Consider the following 18,646-nt stretch of genomic DNA (forward strand, 5'->3'; position numbering starts at 1 on the left):
GATGAGGAAGGGACCGTGGTGGCTTAGTGGTGAAGCGTTCACCTCTGGTGCACGGGATTCCTGGTTCAATCTCAGCTCGCGCCAAGTGGTCTTTGTGGTGGACAAACATCGTGCGTATGGGTTTTTCCTCACAGTTGTTTCCTCTCACTTTCTTTATTCCACCATTTCGTTTATTTTCGTCACCACCGTATCCTTTAGCCAACACAGCATAACAGTGAGATATAAAACTGAAATATTTTATTTTTCCAGATGAGCGAGTATCTCGTTCCAGTTTCTTCTCACTCATCCCAGCCAAATTTAACTCAGCAGGAATCTCGTCTACACCCGGATATACTTGTTTCTTTGATTTTTTTTTAAATAGCAATTTCTATTTCTGTTCGGTTAGGCTCTAGAATATATGGGTGTACTGTATGCATTTCACATTTTTACGTATACGAGGGGGACCCAAAAGAAACCGGACTGAAAGAGCGCTGCCGTTCCTAGGCGTAGTAGAGAGTTCTCCTGCTAAGTGGGTCTAGTAGAGACCTTCCCAGATCAGTTGGCCAAGCGGCGTCTGCGTAGGAGGTTAACGTTTGAGTGTATTATTTTTCTCAACTGTTCTTTTTGCCGTCTGCGAAATAGTTATGGCAGATTCAAAGGAACAAGGAGTGTGTTTGCTTCCTACTTAGAAAATCGGAAACGAAACCTTACCAAATGCTTCAATAGGCTTTCAAGAAGGATACTAAGAATGACAATTGTTTGAGTGGTTTGGGCGCTTTAAGTGTGGTGAGATGAGTGTTGAAGATCATGCTCGTTCTGAGTGCTCTTCATTATTTCGAAACGACGAAAACATCGAATAAATCTGCCCCAAAATCAGCGAGGATCGTAGTTTCATGATCGATGATATTTCAAAACAGGCAGGAGTAAGTTGGAGCTCGTGCTAGCGTGAGGTTTTGCAAATGAGACATGTTGCCGCTAAGTCTGTTTCTCGCCTGCTCACACAGGATCAAATCATTCGTCTGAATTTGAGCCAGGACTTGAAAAATCAGATTGAAAGTGATCCAAACTTTTTGACCAACATGACATTTTCCGAGAATTAAAATCTAAAATGTTTTGATGGTGTAGAGGTTGTAAAAAGAACTTCGCAGAGCGCATTGGACAATATAAAAGTTCCAGAGGTGCTTAAAACAGTGGGAAAGCAGATGGGAGAAATGAATCGCATTTAATGGAGAGTACTTTGAAGGAGACAAAGAATTTTGTAAAAAATTTAATAAATTATTTTTTTTTAGAACGAAAGTCCGGTTTCTTTTGGGTCCTCCCTCGTATTTTTTGACCGTGTTAACAAACTGTGAAAGACACTCATCACAGATTATCTACAGATTAACAAAACCTATTTAAGCGTCCTATTTAAGAAATGTTCAGTAAAGACTAATTTCTGACGAAACTAATACTTTTTTGTATACTCAATGTTGAAAAGTAATCTAACTGTACTACTAGTAGTTTTAGCATTATTTGAACTATAAGTACATTTGCTTAATTTGAAATGGTCAGTTACTGTTGCAATCTTCTATTTCGCATTCAATTCTTACAGTACTAAGCAAAACTTACCATAATACAAGTAGGACTTACTTTTTACATTCGTAGTTAACAGCGTTTAGTTGCTCTTTTTGGCATTTTCATCTTTGCTGCTGCCGCCACCCCTCTGCATTACCTTCTGCATTGAGTCCCAGATGCCTCCCATGAACAGGGCACAGAAAAGGTTCTCGAAAGGAATAAATGGATCGTGGATTCCGAGCAATAATGACGACAACTATAAAGAAATACAATCATATCATCCAGAAAAAAGAATTACATGAAACTTAACTTCAAAAAGACAAATTTCAATGATACACTAAACTACGAATATGCCGTGTGGTCACCTCAAAACCAATAGTTCTGTAATACGACTAGAAAATCTTCCTAAAAATCTCATTGGAATTCCTGGAGTTCGAAAAAGTGAAATTTTGGGGGAGAAATTTGATGTCCTAAAACAACTTTCCTTTCTTTAGTTCTAAATATTGAGCTGTACATGATTACGGTATTAACTGAAAAATATTTCTGGAAGATCTTTAAATATCTGAGTTGAGAGATTAATGTAATTGTATATCTGAAACAGAGGTAGACTTTTTTTTTTTGGGGGGGGGGGAGTGAGCTGTGAGAATATGAAAATGTAAACAAAAGAGTTTGAAAGAAGTTCTGATTATGTATACTGTAATTAGTGGCTTGTAATACTTGTGGTTTTTCGTTACAATGGTGGATTCACTTTGCTGAATAAGATGGTTACTCGAGAAAAATCATCATTAATTATTCTACATTTTTCATTAGGCTTATGAGAGTAAGCGTAACAGTCATATGCAATTATAAGTATTCTACAGCTTCTAAAAATACGTAAAACTGCTACAACTAATAATAATAATAATTTGGCGATGTCAGGGTATGATTACGTTGCTGTAGAGTGGGTTGAAAGTACTATGGTTATCGGTACATGTTCGAAGTTCAGGTGAACCAACCTCTTATAAGTTTCTTGAATAGTTTATGCACAAAATGTGGTTTTCATTGTGCACAGTGTATTTCGCTCGTAATCGCATAATTGCATTTTTAGGTAGTGTATTAATTTTCCTGAATCTACACTAATATCTACTCCAAATAAAGTAAAGTTATACCTTTTCTTCAAAGTACCATCAACTCGAAACAAAGATCATATTTCTGTTATCCTCATTTTCAATGTTCTCATCGTCTACAACAAAAATATTACTATAATTGAAACGGCAAACAAAGAGTGCAAAGAATGCTGATAGAAATATATATAATTAGTATTAAAAAATATTCGAAGATTTCTACTGTCAAATGGACATGAAACTTACAGGAAATATACTTTATGGACCACAGTTCTGAAAATTTACTTTGAAAAAAAAAAAAAAAAAAAAAAAAAAAAAAAAAAAAAAAAAAAACTTATCGCGTACATCTCCCTTCAATGCTCGAACCTAAATATAACTATTCTTAACAACAAACTGAAAAGCACGTTAATGTTTAGTGTCATTACTATCCATTTTGAAATCATTACAATGCTTTTAACTTACAATTAAATCATCACAATAGTTTTAAATATGCATATTGTCTGCACGTAGCGACACATTAGCGAGATCTCATGGTATGTGGTTCGTGTGCGCGTCTTTGACGCAGAAGAGTTCTGTTTTTAATGAAAGCTAACGTAATTCGGATTCCACGTTAAGTTGAGGTCCACATCTCATAGCTTCACTCCTGAACGGGACACTACTCAACAAATCAACCTATCTGCATGACTAACTATGAAGATTTAGCGTTAAGCACAGACAGACTTTTCCTTTTGAATATAAGTGTCACCATGTATTATATGAGTTGACCAAGACGCGTAAGGCATGTAGCAATCCGCTCGTATGGAAGCTCGCACTAGGTGCATAGCCTTGTAAATAGAAGGCTTTGGAATAAGAAACTTCTCGGTAGATCTAGAAGTTAGAAATATATGTACTAGAAGATAGAAATATAAAACAAGATTTTAGGAAAGTAGGGTACAAATCCCGACTGGATAGGATCCAATGGCTTTCTTTCTGATTCTAGTATTGATTTCTCTCACCTTCTCTGAATTTCTATAATTGAATAAGTAAATTTTTTTTGTGACACTGCGAACACTATCATTTATGGTAATCATAATTTGACCTATTTATTTACAACAAACCTAATTGATTTTTTTTCTTCTGCAACATTTGAATTTTTTAAAATTTAATTTTCTTTCAACAGCTTTCGGCGCTACTCAAATTTTTTTGCGCGTTCAGTGGACAAAATCAAGTCCCCTTTTCTGATCATTTTGGACATTGATTCCCCTGTGCTCTGAACGTCCCATTTCAAGATTTTCATTCTTTCAGCCTTTATCTTTTCAAAATATGTCTTGATTCTTTGAGGCATTCTTCGTGTCTTCCGTGGGCAGCTTAAAAAACCCAACTTCTGTGAAATACAGGGTGGCCCAAAAGTAGGTATACACCCCTGCATTGAACAAGTGTATCATTCTAGCTTATAGGTTTGTTTGTTTCGGCTGTTCTGAGCTTAAGATATAAGTAAAAACACATTAAGAACAAATAAAGAAACTAAGTCTACCTGATGGATAATAATAAGAAATGATATAAAAAGTAATAAGTTGATCAGTACGGGACTGTACATCTACTTTTGGGCCACCCTGTATAGTAATTTCCATTGTTTTTGGCATATTTTGAAGCATTTTCTTGACGTTCCAGATCAGTGAAACTTAGATAAGCCACTGGTTCCTTTACGAGTAGCTATAGTTGCCTAATCAGGACTGTGGAAAGAAGTGTTTATTTCCCTAGGGGAAAAAGGTAAATTCGCCCTGAAATACACTTAAATTCTATTTAATTTTGAAGATGATCTGTATCTTGTAACGCGAGGGCAACTGCTTCAACAGAATTGAACTTAAAATTTTCTTTCAAGAAGCGTCATACTAATCAGTTAAAAGTGTCAATAGATCCCCTTCTAAGTGGCAAAATGCACATATGCTATCAATTTCTACCCTGTTGCCTTAACTTCAGTAGTAGAAGAATATTGGGTATAAGATCACAATGGAGTCTTATTCACACACATTGAAATATTTAAATTTATTTTATCGTCCAACTATTCCAAAAGGAACAATCCACGAAAGCTTAGTCTGAACTGGAGTAGCCATTCAATTATAATTCAGGGAATTATTACCTGACCAGCGAACGAGTGCGGGCGGCCGATTTTGGAACTAAAATGCAAGCAGCAGTGTTTCTAACCGGATTACTTGTAATCAATCTATCACAGCTCTTTTTGTCCTGTTCGTAATAAACCACTTCACGCATATGCTCAAGTCAGGGGCAGATCCAGGGGGTGGGGCGATCAGGGCGATTCCCCAGAATAGGATATTTTTTTTTTATTTTAAAAATGAAACCTAAGAATTTTCACCTTTGTATTATAAATGTAAAATAAAGCTTAAAATAGGTAGGCCTTACTATTTTCTGTTTTATTTGGTCTAGGAATTAATTCGTGCGGTTGGTACGCACACATTGAAGCTGTAGTACAAACACAAAATGCATAAATACCTTAAGAAAAATACTGTCCATCGCTAGCCACCACTTTCGCCCATCTGTCAGGCAATGTACGGATTCCGTGGCGAAAGAAGTCCTCATCCTTGGAAGCGATCCAGTCAGAGACCCATGTTTCGATATCTTCTGAACAAGTAAACCGCTGTCCAATCAAATCGTTGTTCATGCAATCGAACAAGTAGTAGTCCGAAGGAGCAACGTCTGGTGAATACGGCGGGTGGGGTAAAACTTCCCATCCGACATTTTCTAAATAGGTTTTGACCGGTTTTGCGACATGTGGGCGAGCGTTATCATGTTGAACAATAAGTTTATCATGTCTGTTCTCCCATTCTGGTCGTGTTCTGGCCAGAGCTTGCTTCAAACGCATTAATTGTCGTCGATAACGTTCTCCATTCATAGTTTCACCCGGTTGCAGCAGCTCATAGTACACCACACCTTTCATATCCCACCATATGCACAGCATAACCTTTACACAGTGAATATCTCGTTTTGGTTGTGATGGACCTGGTTCACCTGGTTTCACCCAGACCTTTTTTCGTTTAGGGTTCTCGTAATGGATCCACTTCTCATCACCCGTAATAATTCGATGCAGAAACCCCTTTCTGCTCTGTCGTTGAAGCAGCAATTCGCAAATGGTTTTTCGTCTTTCAACGTCTCTGTCTTTCAATTCATGTGGAACCCAATGTGACATCTTTTGAATCATTCCCATGGCTTTCAAGCGTTTGGAGACTGTTGTTTGATCAACGCCTAATGCTGCTGCAAGTTGTTCCTGCGTTTGACACGAATCCTGCTCGAGCAATGCTGTCAATTCTTCGTCTTGAAATTTTTTTGGCTGTCCAGCTCGCTCTTGGTCTGCCAAGCCGAAATCACCACTTCTAAACCGTGCAAACCATTCTGACACGTTCGCTCAGCTAGAGCATGGTCACCATACACTTCCACCAAAATACGATGACTTTCAGTCGCACTTTTCTGCATGTTAAAGTAATGCAGCAGGACACCCCGCAAAAACACTTTATCAGGCACAAATTGCGCCATGTTCACTTAACTATAAACTGGTGTTGTTGACGCTTTAATCCACTGCCCTATACTACGAACGATACGCGATGACAGGGGTTTGCAACACATGTGTGGATACACGGAACTGTGGGACGCTCCGTTCGTTGCGCCATCTCTTGTCCACCCGCACGAATTAATTCCTAGACGAAATACTTTGCAGACGTCAAAGAAATTACTTACATTGGCGTTCTTGCTAAAGAAAAAAAAAAAAAAGTCCACCTTCGAAATCGCAGGTGGCCATTTCTGTTCTAGAAATTACAGACAATAGCTACTTCTTTTCTAAAGTTGTTTTACTTTTTTGTTTTTGCAATACACACTTACTTTGATTTGACTTCGAACGACCACCCCCCAAACATTCAGCCTTGACGCGCTCCTGGCTCAAGTTAAGACAAACAGTTTCAAAAGTTATTGAAGTTATTTGCAGAACATACAGAACATCTTAAGTAACACGCAAAAAAAAAAAAAAAAAAAAAAAAAAAAACCTCCATATTAACTTGCGAACAAACTAGCGAGCAGCGTTTTACAGGCTGCTCCTGTTTTATAATGACATCGAATAAAACGTAATCATTTTTTATACAATCTGCTTAATACAAGGTAGAAGCTCACTGAATTGTCAATTGTGCTATGTTCTTAAATTGGTAATTTCCATTTATATATCACTATTCACCATTCTGTATTACTACAGGAATGGTTCACTACAACCACAACTTACGGCGTTCTTTATTAAGCGGAAAGAGATTAGGCTATGTATAATATCTCAACTGCAACTTTTAAAAACCATTGGATACACTGCAGAGTGAAACTCTCCGCTCTCCTGTCCCACCGCGCTTGCCAAGAAACTGATGTAAACAGCAGCGCCATCCTCCCAAAACCGCACTGCTATCCTGGTCAGGTAATAACTACAAATTAGAACACGATTTCAATAATTTTCTATGGAGCACGCTTTTATAAAATACTGATCATTCCTTGTACTTGTGATATGACAAACATTGAACTTCGAACTATTACTTACTCCTTTATCGAAGGATTTCAAGAAGTGTTTTGTAGTATATAATTTGATTTTATTGTATTAAAGTTACACATTTATTTCTACTAACACAGTAAGTAACCTATTTCATTTGTGAAGTGTATATGTATACTCACAATTCCTTGTATTTCTGGAGCAATATACTTAATGCTTCGAATGTTATAGTTATTTGTCGAAGAATTCGAGAAAGCGCTTAAAGTATAAAATGTACTATACCATATAAAGAACTGCACAGTTAATGTTGCCATATATATATACAGATAGATATAGATATATAGACAAATCGTAAAAGAACACTTATTTTCAGCTTATGTCCAGTAGCATTAGATTTGGTTGCTAGCAGATAAGTTTCGTAAGATAGAAGGGAATCATTTTGTGTGCTCAACTTTCATAAAACTTGCTCAATTTCTTTATCCAGAAAGGTACTTCCCGCTTTAGTTCAGGAAGGAAACTCACTTCATTCCCAAATGGTCTATGTAATTTACGAAACAAAATATATATGCAAAGAGAAACAGAGGGGCCAATCTTGTGCCAAGTATGATTAGAAAAGTCTAGGATTAAGTAGATGATAGTAGTATTAATATCTATAGTACAATGATATGATTTGAAGATATTTGTACAAAAATTTGGATAGTTTTACTTACAAAAACTTTCCACTTACGAGGTGCTATCCAGAATTTTCGGGACTGGTGCTGCCATCTGTAAAATAGTAGTAGTAGAGTTTTGTACCGATAAGTGGCAAGACTAGCATATCTGATGAGAGTGCACAGTTTCATGCAGCTGGGTTGATCTGTTGAGTTTCCACAATGCTTTTCCTGATACTCTGTGTGTGGTGTGTGACGATTTTATGATAGATCCGAGAATAGAACAGTGCGTGTGTATCAAATTCTGTGCGAATCTCGGAAAAAGTGCTACGGAGATTTTTGCAATGATTCAACAAGTGTTTGGGGAACACAGCATGAGCCGTACGCGTGTATGAGTAGCATGCTCTGTTCAGGGCCGGCCGTACAGACATCGAAGACGATGCCCACACTGGAAGTCCCGTTAGCCGCACAACGCCGGACAATGCTGCCAAACTTCAACAATTGGTTCGTGAGAATCGACGTCGAACCATTCACGACCTTGCTGATGAAGTGAGAATTGGTTAAGGGACATGCCAACGAATTTTGACTTGAATTGGACATGCATAATGTCGCCGCAAAATTTGTGCCAATGATCTTGACTGCTGATCAGAAGGCACAGCGTGTGGCAGTTTGCACGGAGCTTCGTTAGACCGTATATGATGCTCCAACCTTCTTGTCACGGGTTATCACCGGCGACAGGAGCTGAAAAGGAAGTTGAAAGGCCGTTTGTTCGACACACTTCAGAGGATTTAAGAAGCATCGCTGGCGGTGCTGAACACGTCAAAGAACAGGACTTCCAGGATACATTTGTTGAAGTTTGGCAACAATGTCTGGCGTTGTGCGGCTAATGGGCCTTCCAGTGTGGGCATTGTCTTCGATGTCTGTACGGCCGGCCCTGAACGGAGCATGCCACTCAAACACGCGTACGGCTCATGCTGTGTTCCCCAAACACTTGTTGGAATCATTGCAAAAGTCTCCGTAGCACTTTTCCCGAGATTCGCACAGAATTTAATACACACGCGCTGTTCTGTTCTCGGATCCATCGTAAAATCGCCACACACTACGCAGAGTATCATGAAAAGCACTGTGGAAACTCAACACATCAACCCAGCTGCATGGAACTGTGCACTCACTCATTAGATATGCTAGTCTTGCCACCTATCGGTGCAAAGCTCTTCTATTACTACTACTACTTCTACTTCTTTCCAGATGGCAGCACCAGTCCTGAAAATTCTGGATAGCACCTCGTATAGTTAATTTCGAAACGAAAGTAGACAGACATCTACACTCTTATTGAGAATTTTAGGACTATCTACTTCACAACTATGGATCTTCCTTATTCTAGTAATTCATGGGTGTTAAGAAGCTGTTACCAGGTGAGCTAAGAATGTACCCTAGTATGGAGGGCGTGGCTTTCAAATGAACTATCTGAACCAAATATTACAAACCCCGATAATCACAACCTTGCTCCGTGAAATCTATATGAAATTTAACTTATATAAAGCAAATACTAATTAAAATTCTCGTATTGTTTCATACACTTAAATGTAATTTAGTGAATTTGACTTTCCCAATAGAAAAAAAACCACTTCCTAATTAAAATCCTTCTTAACTAGATGCTTACCTTAAAGTACACGAAGAAGATGACAATACCAAAGTATACAAGTGCATGTGGTGCTGAAATGAAGTCAGTCTTCTTATCTAGCACAAATATAAGTGAGGCCACGATGCACGCTTTTGTTGGGCTGAAAGTAAGAAATATTTACTTGTAACATTTAGACTTATTTAGGTTACTTAAAAAAAAAAAAAAAAAAAAAAAAAAAAAATTGCTTCCCGTACTTGTACAGATTCAGTTCAAGGCGACAGATTAGCAACTTCTGTAGTGCTTTCTCAATTTTCTGGTTTAAAAAAACCCGGATCAGGAATTATACTTAATTATTTCTTTTAACCAACTTCTATAGAAGTAAGACCTGATAATTGAAACTAATAATACATTGTGAAAACACGAATAAAGAATGAGAAAAAAATATTTTGTACATGAAAAGGCAACAACAAAATTTAATACTCTTATTTGTGACTTCTTGAAACTACAGGAAGTGAAGAAACAAAATTAGCTATTAACATTGCATTTTTAAATAGCTTCATTTGCACAGAATTCGGTGTAATCATACAAACTAAATTAAAAATTAAAAGCCGAAACCAGATTCTTGTGTATTCTTGAAACTCCCCGAAAAAACTATTAAAATTAATTTGCTAATAAATTAACTTCACTTGCACACAATAAAATTTCCCGTGTTAAAGTTTGTAACAAAACTGATAGAGCTGCTTTAACACAACTTTGTTAAATGAATGTAAATGTAGTTCAAATTCAGTTAGTGTCAACCGACTTCATCGTACTGCTAGTAATTCAGTTACCCTGGACTTGAATAATTCATTGCTTTCGCACAAATCGTCACCAGAATATCCTATCCACGACCTGTAAGCCAAAGTTACCATCAAATTGCAACACGATCCATAAAGGGGCGTTTACACTTAGTCGATTTAGTCGCACGACTAAATCGACTCGCTGCATTTGCCACTAAATCGAAGCAGCTAGGCCGAATCAGATTGATGGATGTGTTCAATTATTTCAACCACAGAAAATAGAACGTTTTTTAAATTCAGTTGCCAGTCGAATAGTCGCCTTGGATCAACAAGCGATTAAGTTGAAGTCCCGTTTACACGGTCGATTAAGTTGAAAGTGACGTCAATTCAACTGAATCGAACGCAAATCGACTAAGTGTAAACGCCCCACAACAATGTTGCCTTACGTGCTTGTGCAATATCGATTGTGATAAGGGTCCAACGTTCGAAGTGCAATCCAAACTACAACTCTAGTTTTGTATCCTAGGCATTCTAGTCTCTGCAGGATTTGAGCCTACGATCGCACATACGAAAAGCCAAAGTTCTAGCCATGGCATTAATGGGAAGCATGCAATAGGGATGAATTGAAAAGTTTGTGTCATGATTTGCAGAAAGAGGGAAGGAGGTGATGATTAATGATATAAAGGTAAAGTAACGGTTAACTATAATGAAATGTTGGCCTGTATCCTAACGCAAAATAGCTCAACTAGAATACTAATTTTACTATTGAATAGCCATATAAAACTAAAGCGTGGTAAACGGATGTGGTTAAGTAATGAAGGTATCACTTTCACATAACACTAACAAATATGTATCAAGAGGTGACAACACTGCAGGCTTCTTATTAAGAAACTGCGTGCTCTCATCATAAATTTATAGTCCTTAGCCATAAACCCTTAGCTAGCAAGCAAACAATTCTGATAGGGGTAGTAATTTTGTTTTTCTATGATTTGTATTCAGTATGTCAAAATAAGTAAACTGACAACTCGACCGCAATTAGTTTGGCAGAAGAATGTATTTAGCCCTTCCGGCCCTTAAGTTTATTTTTTCTGACCAAATTTCACACATGTACTAAGACGTATATAAACTATTTCTAAAGTAGAAATAAGTGTTTAACTTAATTTGAATTGCAATTATGTAGTCTTTCCTTCGGCATAAATCTACTTTGAATATTTCCAAAAACACGGAAATAATACTGGGTAGTTCTGAAAATTTCCCGATTAAAATGCTAGTTTCCTTTTTTTTCACTCTTCTTTCTTATAGCTTCGTAGCATTGTATGAGAAAATAATAAGACATGGTTAGCGTACGTGCTTTCGGTACAGGAAACCTGGATTCGATTCCCAGTGAGTGCTCATGTGGTTCAGATCCCACGTTATGCTGTAGGTCAGGTCCACATTTTATATGGCCTTTGTGATGAAAGGGACAGTAATAGTAATTTAGGCATAGTATATGATTGAGTGAATGTTGTGATTGTTTCCGTAATAGAGAAAAATACAATATATTATCACTTGTAATGGAAAATTAGGAAACTGAATTTTGCAAGAGGGAGGATTCATTTATATACATGCTAACCGGATTATAAGTTCAAGTTATATCAAGTTTAAATTGCAGATAAGTTGACTTTTTTCTAGTATATATTATGCTTGGACAACATACGGAAGGAAGTAACAGGAATATTTTAAAAACTAAAAAGTTCCCATGTTCATATTTATTTCATTAATTAATAAACCTGTTTCGAATAGTGAAAAAAATTAGGGCATACCACATTCCGCAAAGTTATCTTGTAAATATCGTGTGGTTGGCTCTTAATAAAGGTACATTACGTTTTCTCTTTAATTGCTTCTCAGAATTGGGGAGAGGCAGTAACTAAAATTAGGATTTGGTATGAACACCAAATGTAACAATTAGGCTGTTATTTATAGCTAATAAGCTTGGTAAAAACTCGCTCGGATTTATTTAGCACTACTGCAACATATACCATTAGATATTTCAACAATTTCTGATAAACTGTGATAGTATTGCCAATCCATTTTTCAAATTTTACTAAGAAATTAATTTCTTTTATATTTTACTCTGTACTGCTATAAAAATGAATGCATGATATTCCCCATCGTTTCTCTACAAATTAAACCAAAATTTCTGTGTGTTACTCACGTGGGTATGTCCCTTGGAGTCCAAAATTATTGGGAGAAAAATAAAAACAGATTATTTACATTTATTTTAAAATTCTTTCAAGTGGTCTTTGGAATTTTATTCAGAAGTGCTAGCGTAACATCTTATTCTTTAAATGTTGTTTCTTCCACTTAGACTATACTTAGGAAACCCATTAAAAAAAAAAAAAAAAAAAAAAAATCATAATATCAAAAGAGGGAATAGATTCTTACAATTCTTTTATTAAAATGAGACGAACAATATTAATTGCTAAAGTAGAAAAGAGAAAGTTAATTTCTTAATGTAATTTTAATTTAATTTTTTCAAATTTTATTTCTCTTTGTTTAGAGTAAACAAAGTTAGCATAGAGAATTTCATTTTAGCCGAGATTTTTGGATCCGACAAGGTCTTTGCTATTACAATATTCGGGCTTGCCGCATTGCTTATTTTTCTTAATTACAAGCCTGATTTTTGAATAATGAAATATGCAATACTTCTGATTTCATATTCCTTCAACAGAGCCAAGAGTTCCCAGATTCCAGAGATAATGTCTATTCTACAATCACCACCCCAGAGACTATGTTCGAAAAAGATGATCGACAATTGAAAGTCATGTGAATGCTCACGAATCAAAACATCGATTGGAACGTATGGATTGAGAAGACAATCTCCGGGAGTTGCTCAGAAGACCGCGATAAAAGTAACATCCCATTTCCAATGGACCATTTATTCGGTTGTTCTGTTAAATGCAATGGACTGTTCAAGTATGTTTGTGTATAAAAGGCTAATAGTTTCGCTACAGCGCGAACCATCACTTTACTTGAATCAGAAATGGAAAAAACAAGTTATGAATACATTCAACTAAGGAAGCCAGAATTCCACCCCAATTACAGTGACTGGCAATGCTGCAGAACTGCGAAAAAGAACAGAAATACGACACTAAAGACTGAAGGCAGGGACCGAAGAACTCAGCACCCTCCGTCTCAAGCTAAGACGACTCACCTTCGTTGAGGCTGGTCTATGTTGGTCTATTTCCATAGAGGAACTATGTGAAATGAAAGTGTTCAGCAATTATATGTGCAACAAAATTTCAGTATGTAATGTGTTTCTTATACGAATCATGGTGAACTACTGTAGAATTTCTCTTCTTACTCATACAAGGCACCAACTACCTATTCACAGTGAGCATCTCCAACGTTATTTCCATCTCATGTTTTGACGGTTTTATTTGAAGGGTACAAGAGACAAACACGCTAAGTCCAAATTACATGATTTTGAGAAATTTGTCCCTTCCGACAACTTAAGGTAGCATTTTACCAATAGTATAATAACACTGCGAAAGTAACAGCTTAATCCAGTTTTCTATAAGATTCTAAAAAAATTATGAAATCTGACAGCGTGTTTTTCCCCTGTACCCTTCATTTGTAATGGGCCTTTTGTCGAAGAACTGTTGACTCTTGAATCATTTCAACAATCAGGCTTCATTATTTTAATACAAACTGCTACATTTAATTCTTAATTTTAATTTACCGAAAAACTTGGCAACATCACAGGTTTTTTTTTTTTTTTTTTTGGGGGGGGGAAGGGCAGCAGTTTGGAATAATCATTTCTGTTTGTTAAAATTAGATCTTGTGTATTTTTATTTACAGATGTAAACCTCTAAATAAAGTGTGATTTTAGTTTTAAGGAATCAATTTCCATTACTTTAGAGAGTAGTGGAAAAGAAATAGGTTCAGAACCTAATCTATGCACACGTAAGTCAGAAAATATTACCAAAACTTTTATGCGTTTATATTTTACCAAATTCTATTGCATTATTCTCATGTACAAACCTAGTATAGCGTATCATGTCTGGAAACGTATGTACCTACTCCCTCTATCTCTAGCTGGCTCGTCACATGGCACCGCCGCTTTATTCGTAATCTGAGAACATACCGATTTAAGCTTCACGACACGTTTCCGCGAGATATGATGACCTACATATAAACATCGATAAGGACAAATACCAATTATGAATATCTACTTGTTGAAATATAAAATAATAAAACTGAACTCGTGAAACAAATAATTAGTAATTACAACGAATGTATTATTGACTGTGTGGATTGTTTGTATAAGTTCAGAAACCCAAACATATCTTACTGTTCAATTAAATAAATAAATCGCTTGTAAAGTGTTATGTTTATACTTTACGCTTTATTATTTCATAAGCAATATATTCTATTATATATAATTTTTGTTTTTGAAAAATTTAAAATATTTATTTCCCTTCCGTATATTATAAAGTTCTGTCGCTTTTTGTGGAGGTCTGTGTTTTATTGGCCTTCACACCGTGAGTTGAATGCGAATGAAGATAAGGCGAAGGTCAATTGGCGAAGGGTATATCCAACATGCTACCTGGTTGTGGCAGTTCAGTTACACTGTGAACTTTCATAAAAACAGAGTGAACATGGTATCTCCACAGAGCGTCATAAGGGCGTGTATGCTGTACGATTTCCAACTGGAGTCAAACGCCGGTGCAGCGGGGCGGAAGGTATGCCAGGCCTTTGGTGAGGGTGTCGTGACTACGCAAACAGTGCAGCAGTGGTTTAACAAGTTTAAAGACTGACGAAACACTTGAAGACGCACCACGTGCCAGAAGACCAACATATGTCCACAATAAAGATCTTTAGGCAGCAATTGAGGCGAACAGTGGCCAGACATGTGAGGAACTGAGACTACAATTTAATGTGAGTGGAGTATCCGTTCGGCAACACATCCAACGTGTGAAGCACTACACGTTGGGTCGATGGATTCCACATGATTGGACTCCTGGGCAGAAGGCAACGCGAATAGATACCTGTGTTCCTTTGCTGTCTCGTCTGAAGGAGCCATTTCTGGACAGGGAGTTGACATGTGATGAGAAATTGGTCCTGTACGAACCTCCACGGCACCGTCACCATTGATCTGCATCCCATGAACCAGTTTAACAGCAGAAACCAACATTGCACCAGAAGGTCTTTCTGTGTGTTTGGTGGACTGCTCGCGGCATCGTGAACTGCTACCAGTTGGTCAGAGCATCAATGGAACTATACTGTCAGCAGTTGGGTCGTGTTCACGAAAAACTCAAACTCTGGAGCCAGCACTTCTGAACTGCAAAGGGCATCAGGACAACGCTAAGTCCCACGTGGCTAGGATGACCCGGGTCACCATTCAACGCTTTGAACTGAGTTGATTTTGAGTTTTACGTTCCGTTCATCAGAGAGGCTATATGAGACGTGGACCCACTGATTAACGTGGAACCCGAATCACATGAGCTCCCACCGGGAATTGAACCCGGGTCTCCCACGCCCATTCTATGCTTTGAATGGGAAATTATCGCATCCGCCATACACCCCGGACATTGCAACTTCTGATTATCATCTGTTCCATTTCTTGGACAATCACCTTAGAGGACGCCAGTTCAAATTCCTAGTAGAGGTGCAAAATGTACTTTATACTTTCTTCGCTGCACGGCCCACCAAGTTCTACCGTGATAGAATCCATATCCTTCCAGAACGTTGGCATATGGTCGTCGATGGTGATGGGGACTATTTTTGATCTTCCAAGTACGTCTTAGGAGACCTATCGATGTTCGAAGGTGGTGAGTGAAAAAGCGACAGAACATTCTTTGTTACCTTTATATGTAGAAGCATAGCTTATAACGGAAGAATAGCGTAATAAATCTAATAAAAGATTTAATGTTATGCTGGATGTGTGGAATATCGAGACTGTGGAATGAGACAGTAAGGGGAACAACAACGATTGTAGAGGTGAGGAAAGTGATCCAAGAAGACTAGATGAATGGCCATCTGAGAAACAATTATGTGGTCAGAAAAGTAATGGCAATGCAAATACAGGGAGAGCAAGAGGGTGAGAGAGAAACAAGAAGAAATGATAGATCAAGAAGGGTCTATCTTCAAATCAAACTGGGAAGAATTCCGGGACAAGTCTTTAATGGGGAAGACCCATCAGAAACGTTGACCCTGCACATGTAATAAACAGATATAAAGACTATGCTGGAAGACTGCCTAGTTAACACCAATTTACATGCGGTAGGCTTTGCACATATCTCTAACTGGAATGTGTATGAATGAATATCTTCCACTTTGCAAATTCAATATTTTTCATTAAAAGATTTTTCTTCAGATACTATAAGAGCAATAAATACAATATTCACAGCATTTTTAAAGTGTAGCTTGGTATGCTTTATTTATTTATTTATTTATTTTTAAGGTTGTGTTGCCAGGTTATAAGCAACAAAAATAGAAAAAAAAATCGAAATTTTAACAACTTTCAAGTATTATTTCCCTGTTCTTGAAAATATTCAAACTAGACATCAAAGCAAAGGCAATTAATTGAAATTCAAATAAAGTAGAACTTTGCTTTCTACTGTAATTATGGATAGAATTCTATGAGTTTTAATATGTCTACAATTTTGCCAGAAGGGTAGAAAACTTCTAAGGACCGGGAGAATAAAACATGTTTTTCTGCCATATCAACTGAGGTCGAGTTGTCAGAATTTACACGAACAATGACATGCTGAAAAAATGAAATCTTTCAGTAACGTCCCAGAATTATGCTGTGTAGGTTAAAAGAGACTGATGAGAAATGAATGAAACGGCAGAACTGAGAAAACCCTCGCAGACAGTTTAGCTACTTTTAACATGCAGAATACAAGGATTTTTTTTTTTTTTTTTTGCTTCTATCAGAATGTTTGCTATTTAGGTGAGAGTAACAAGATACAAATTACGAGAATTCAGAAACTTTCCGGCCTGACACTGAAATTCGCTTCACTGGTAAACCATCATGGCATATAGTGCCATCTATAGAAGAAATGATTCAGTTTTAACTGTATAGTTATTTCGAGGCAGTAATTTGAATCATTTGTGCGCTGAGTTTGCATACTGCATAACAGTGCTCCACTTCGCACCGTTGTTGCCAGGGCTCCAATGTTAAATCTAGGTTGTACGGTGGATGATGAATCTCCTCGAAGCCATAGTCTTTCACTTCAGCCTTAGCAACAACAGTGTGAATTTGAGACTCATGCGGTATGCACGCTCAACGCAAAGTAACTGATCCATATGACTCACCAACGAACTGAAGCAGCTAGACAATTGAAATAGATCCACATTTTCTTCCATAGATGCTATATGCCGTGAACTGCTTATCACCAGTAACGCGATATTTCAGGGTCGAGCCAGAAACTTAGAAATGCCCTCATATGTAGCAACAGTGTAATCAAGTACACTTGGTAGGACAATTGAAGTATTATGTATGGGCATGCGGGATGATTGGTTTCTTCGAGGCATCCATTCAACTATGAGGCAATGTCCTGCATTTGTGTTAGGAAGTGATTTGACTAATAGTTCTGAGAGTACTGTGGTGGAACAAAACAAAATTAGTTCTTTACGTAATGAGAAGTTCTTGTGTTAAATGTATTGATCACTATAATCAGAGGTCTGCGCGGACAAATATATCCTCAACAGTATAGCTTTTCGCGGATGTATTTTTGGTTTTGCGAATACTCGTAGAGAGAGATTTTCAAGGAATATTACGAAGGAAGGAAAGAAAACCATTGTTTTCACAAGGCAGTAACTTTTTTTTTGCTGAAGTTCTCTACACGACCTAGACACGTCGAAAAGTATGACTACAATTGCTCCTTTCCTTATAAGCGTGGGAATGAAATATCACTAGCCAATCAGTTTTGCGTAGCGGAAAGATACAATAGTTCTGTTTACTGCCGTTTCGAAGCAAGAGGGAACAAAGAGTAGGTACATAGCGATAGAAGAATTTGTACATTTGGTCTAACACTTGTCTATATGGAAGGACGAATAGGTAAACAAAATATAGAAGTTATTTCTTTATACATCAGAAAAAAAAAAAACTTTCAATGTGAGTACTTACAAACTTGGCTGCATGAACTCCATCGCTGTTGGTGTCCATACACCTCGAATCAGTCGTTCAAGTAGTTTAACAAATCCAGCTCCATTACCTGCATCCAAGACAGCGAAAATTAATTTCTCACAAAACAAGTTACAATTCCAGCAAGAAACTAAAAGAAACCTATTTCTGATATCAAACAACTTATCTTGTATTTTGCTAAGAGACGCATAGTTATCGATTTATGGACGTGTGAAAGTTATGCTAGCTAAATATTAGCTGTTAGAACAAAGAAATCTCAGTTTGACTATATGAAATAATAACGCTACTTGCATGATAGATATTGATAATAGCA

At 37.1% G+C, this 18,646-nt stretch overlaps 1 protein-coding gene across 1 annotated transcript in view; it reads right to left on the reverse strand.

Moving 5' to 3' along the window:
* Positions 1 to 1,608: 1,608 nt before the first annotated feature.
* The window catches only part of LOC145673152 (trimeric intracellular cation channel type 1B.1), a 60,037-nt gene continuing 42,999 nt past the window's right edge, over positions 1,609 to 18,646 (reverse strand). Inside the window, exons 5-7 of the mRNA XM_081742579.1 lie at positions 18,316 to 18,403; positions 9,460 to 9,580; positions 1,609 to 1,789 (exon numbers count right to left, since the gene is read on the reverse strand). Coding sequence (XP_081598705.1) covers positions 1,634 to 1,789; positions 9,460 to 9,580; positions 18,316 to 18,403 — 365 coding nt within the window. The 3' untranslated portion in view covers positions 1,609 to 1,633. The remainder of the gene's footprint in view (positions 1,790 to 9,459; positions 9,581 to 18,315; positions 18,404 to 18,646) is intronic.

The sequence above is a fragment of the Thermobia domestica genome, chromosome 16 (assembly GCF_964235325.1).
Source record: "Thermobia domestica chromosome 16, izTheDome1.hap1.1, whole genome shotgun sequence".
Classification (NCBI taxonomy): Eukaryota; Metazoa; Arthropoda; class Insecta; order Zygentoma; family Lepismatidae; genus Thermobia; species Thermobia domestica.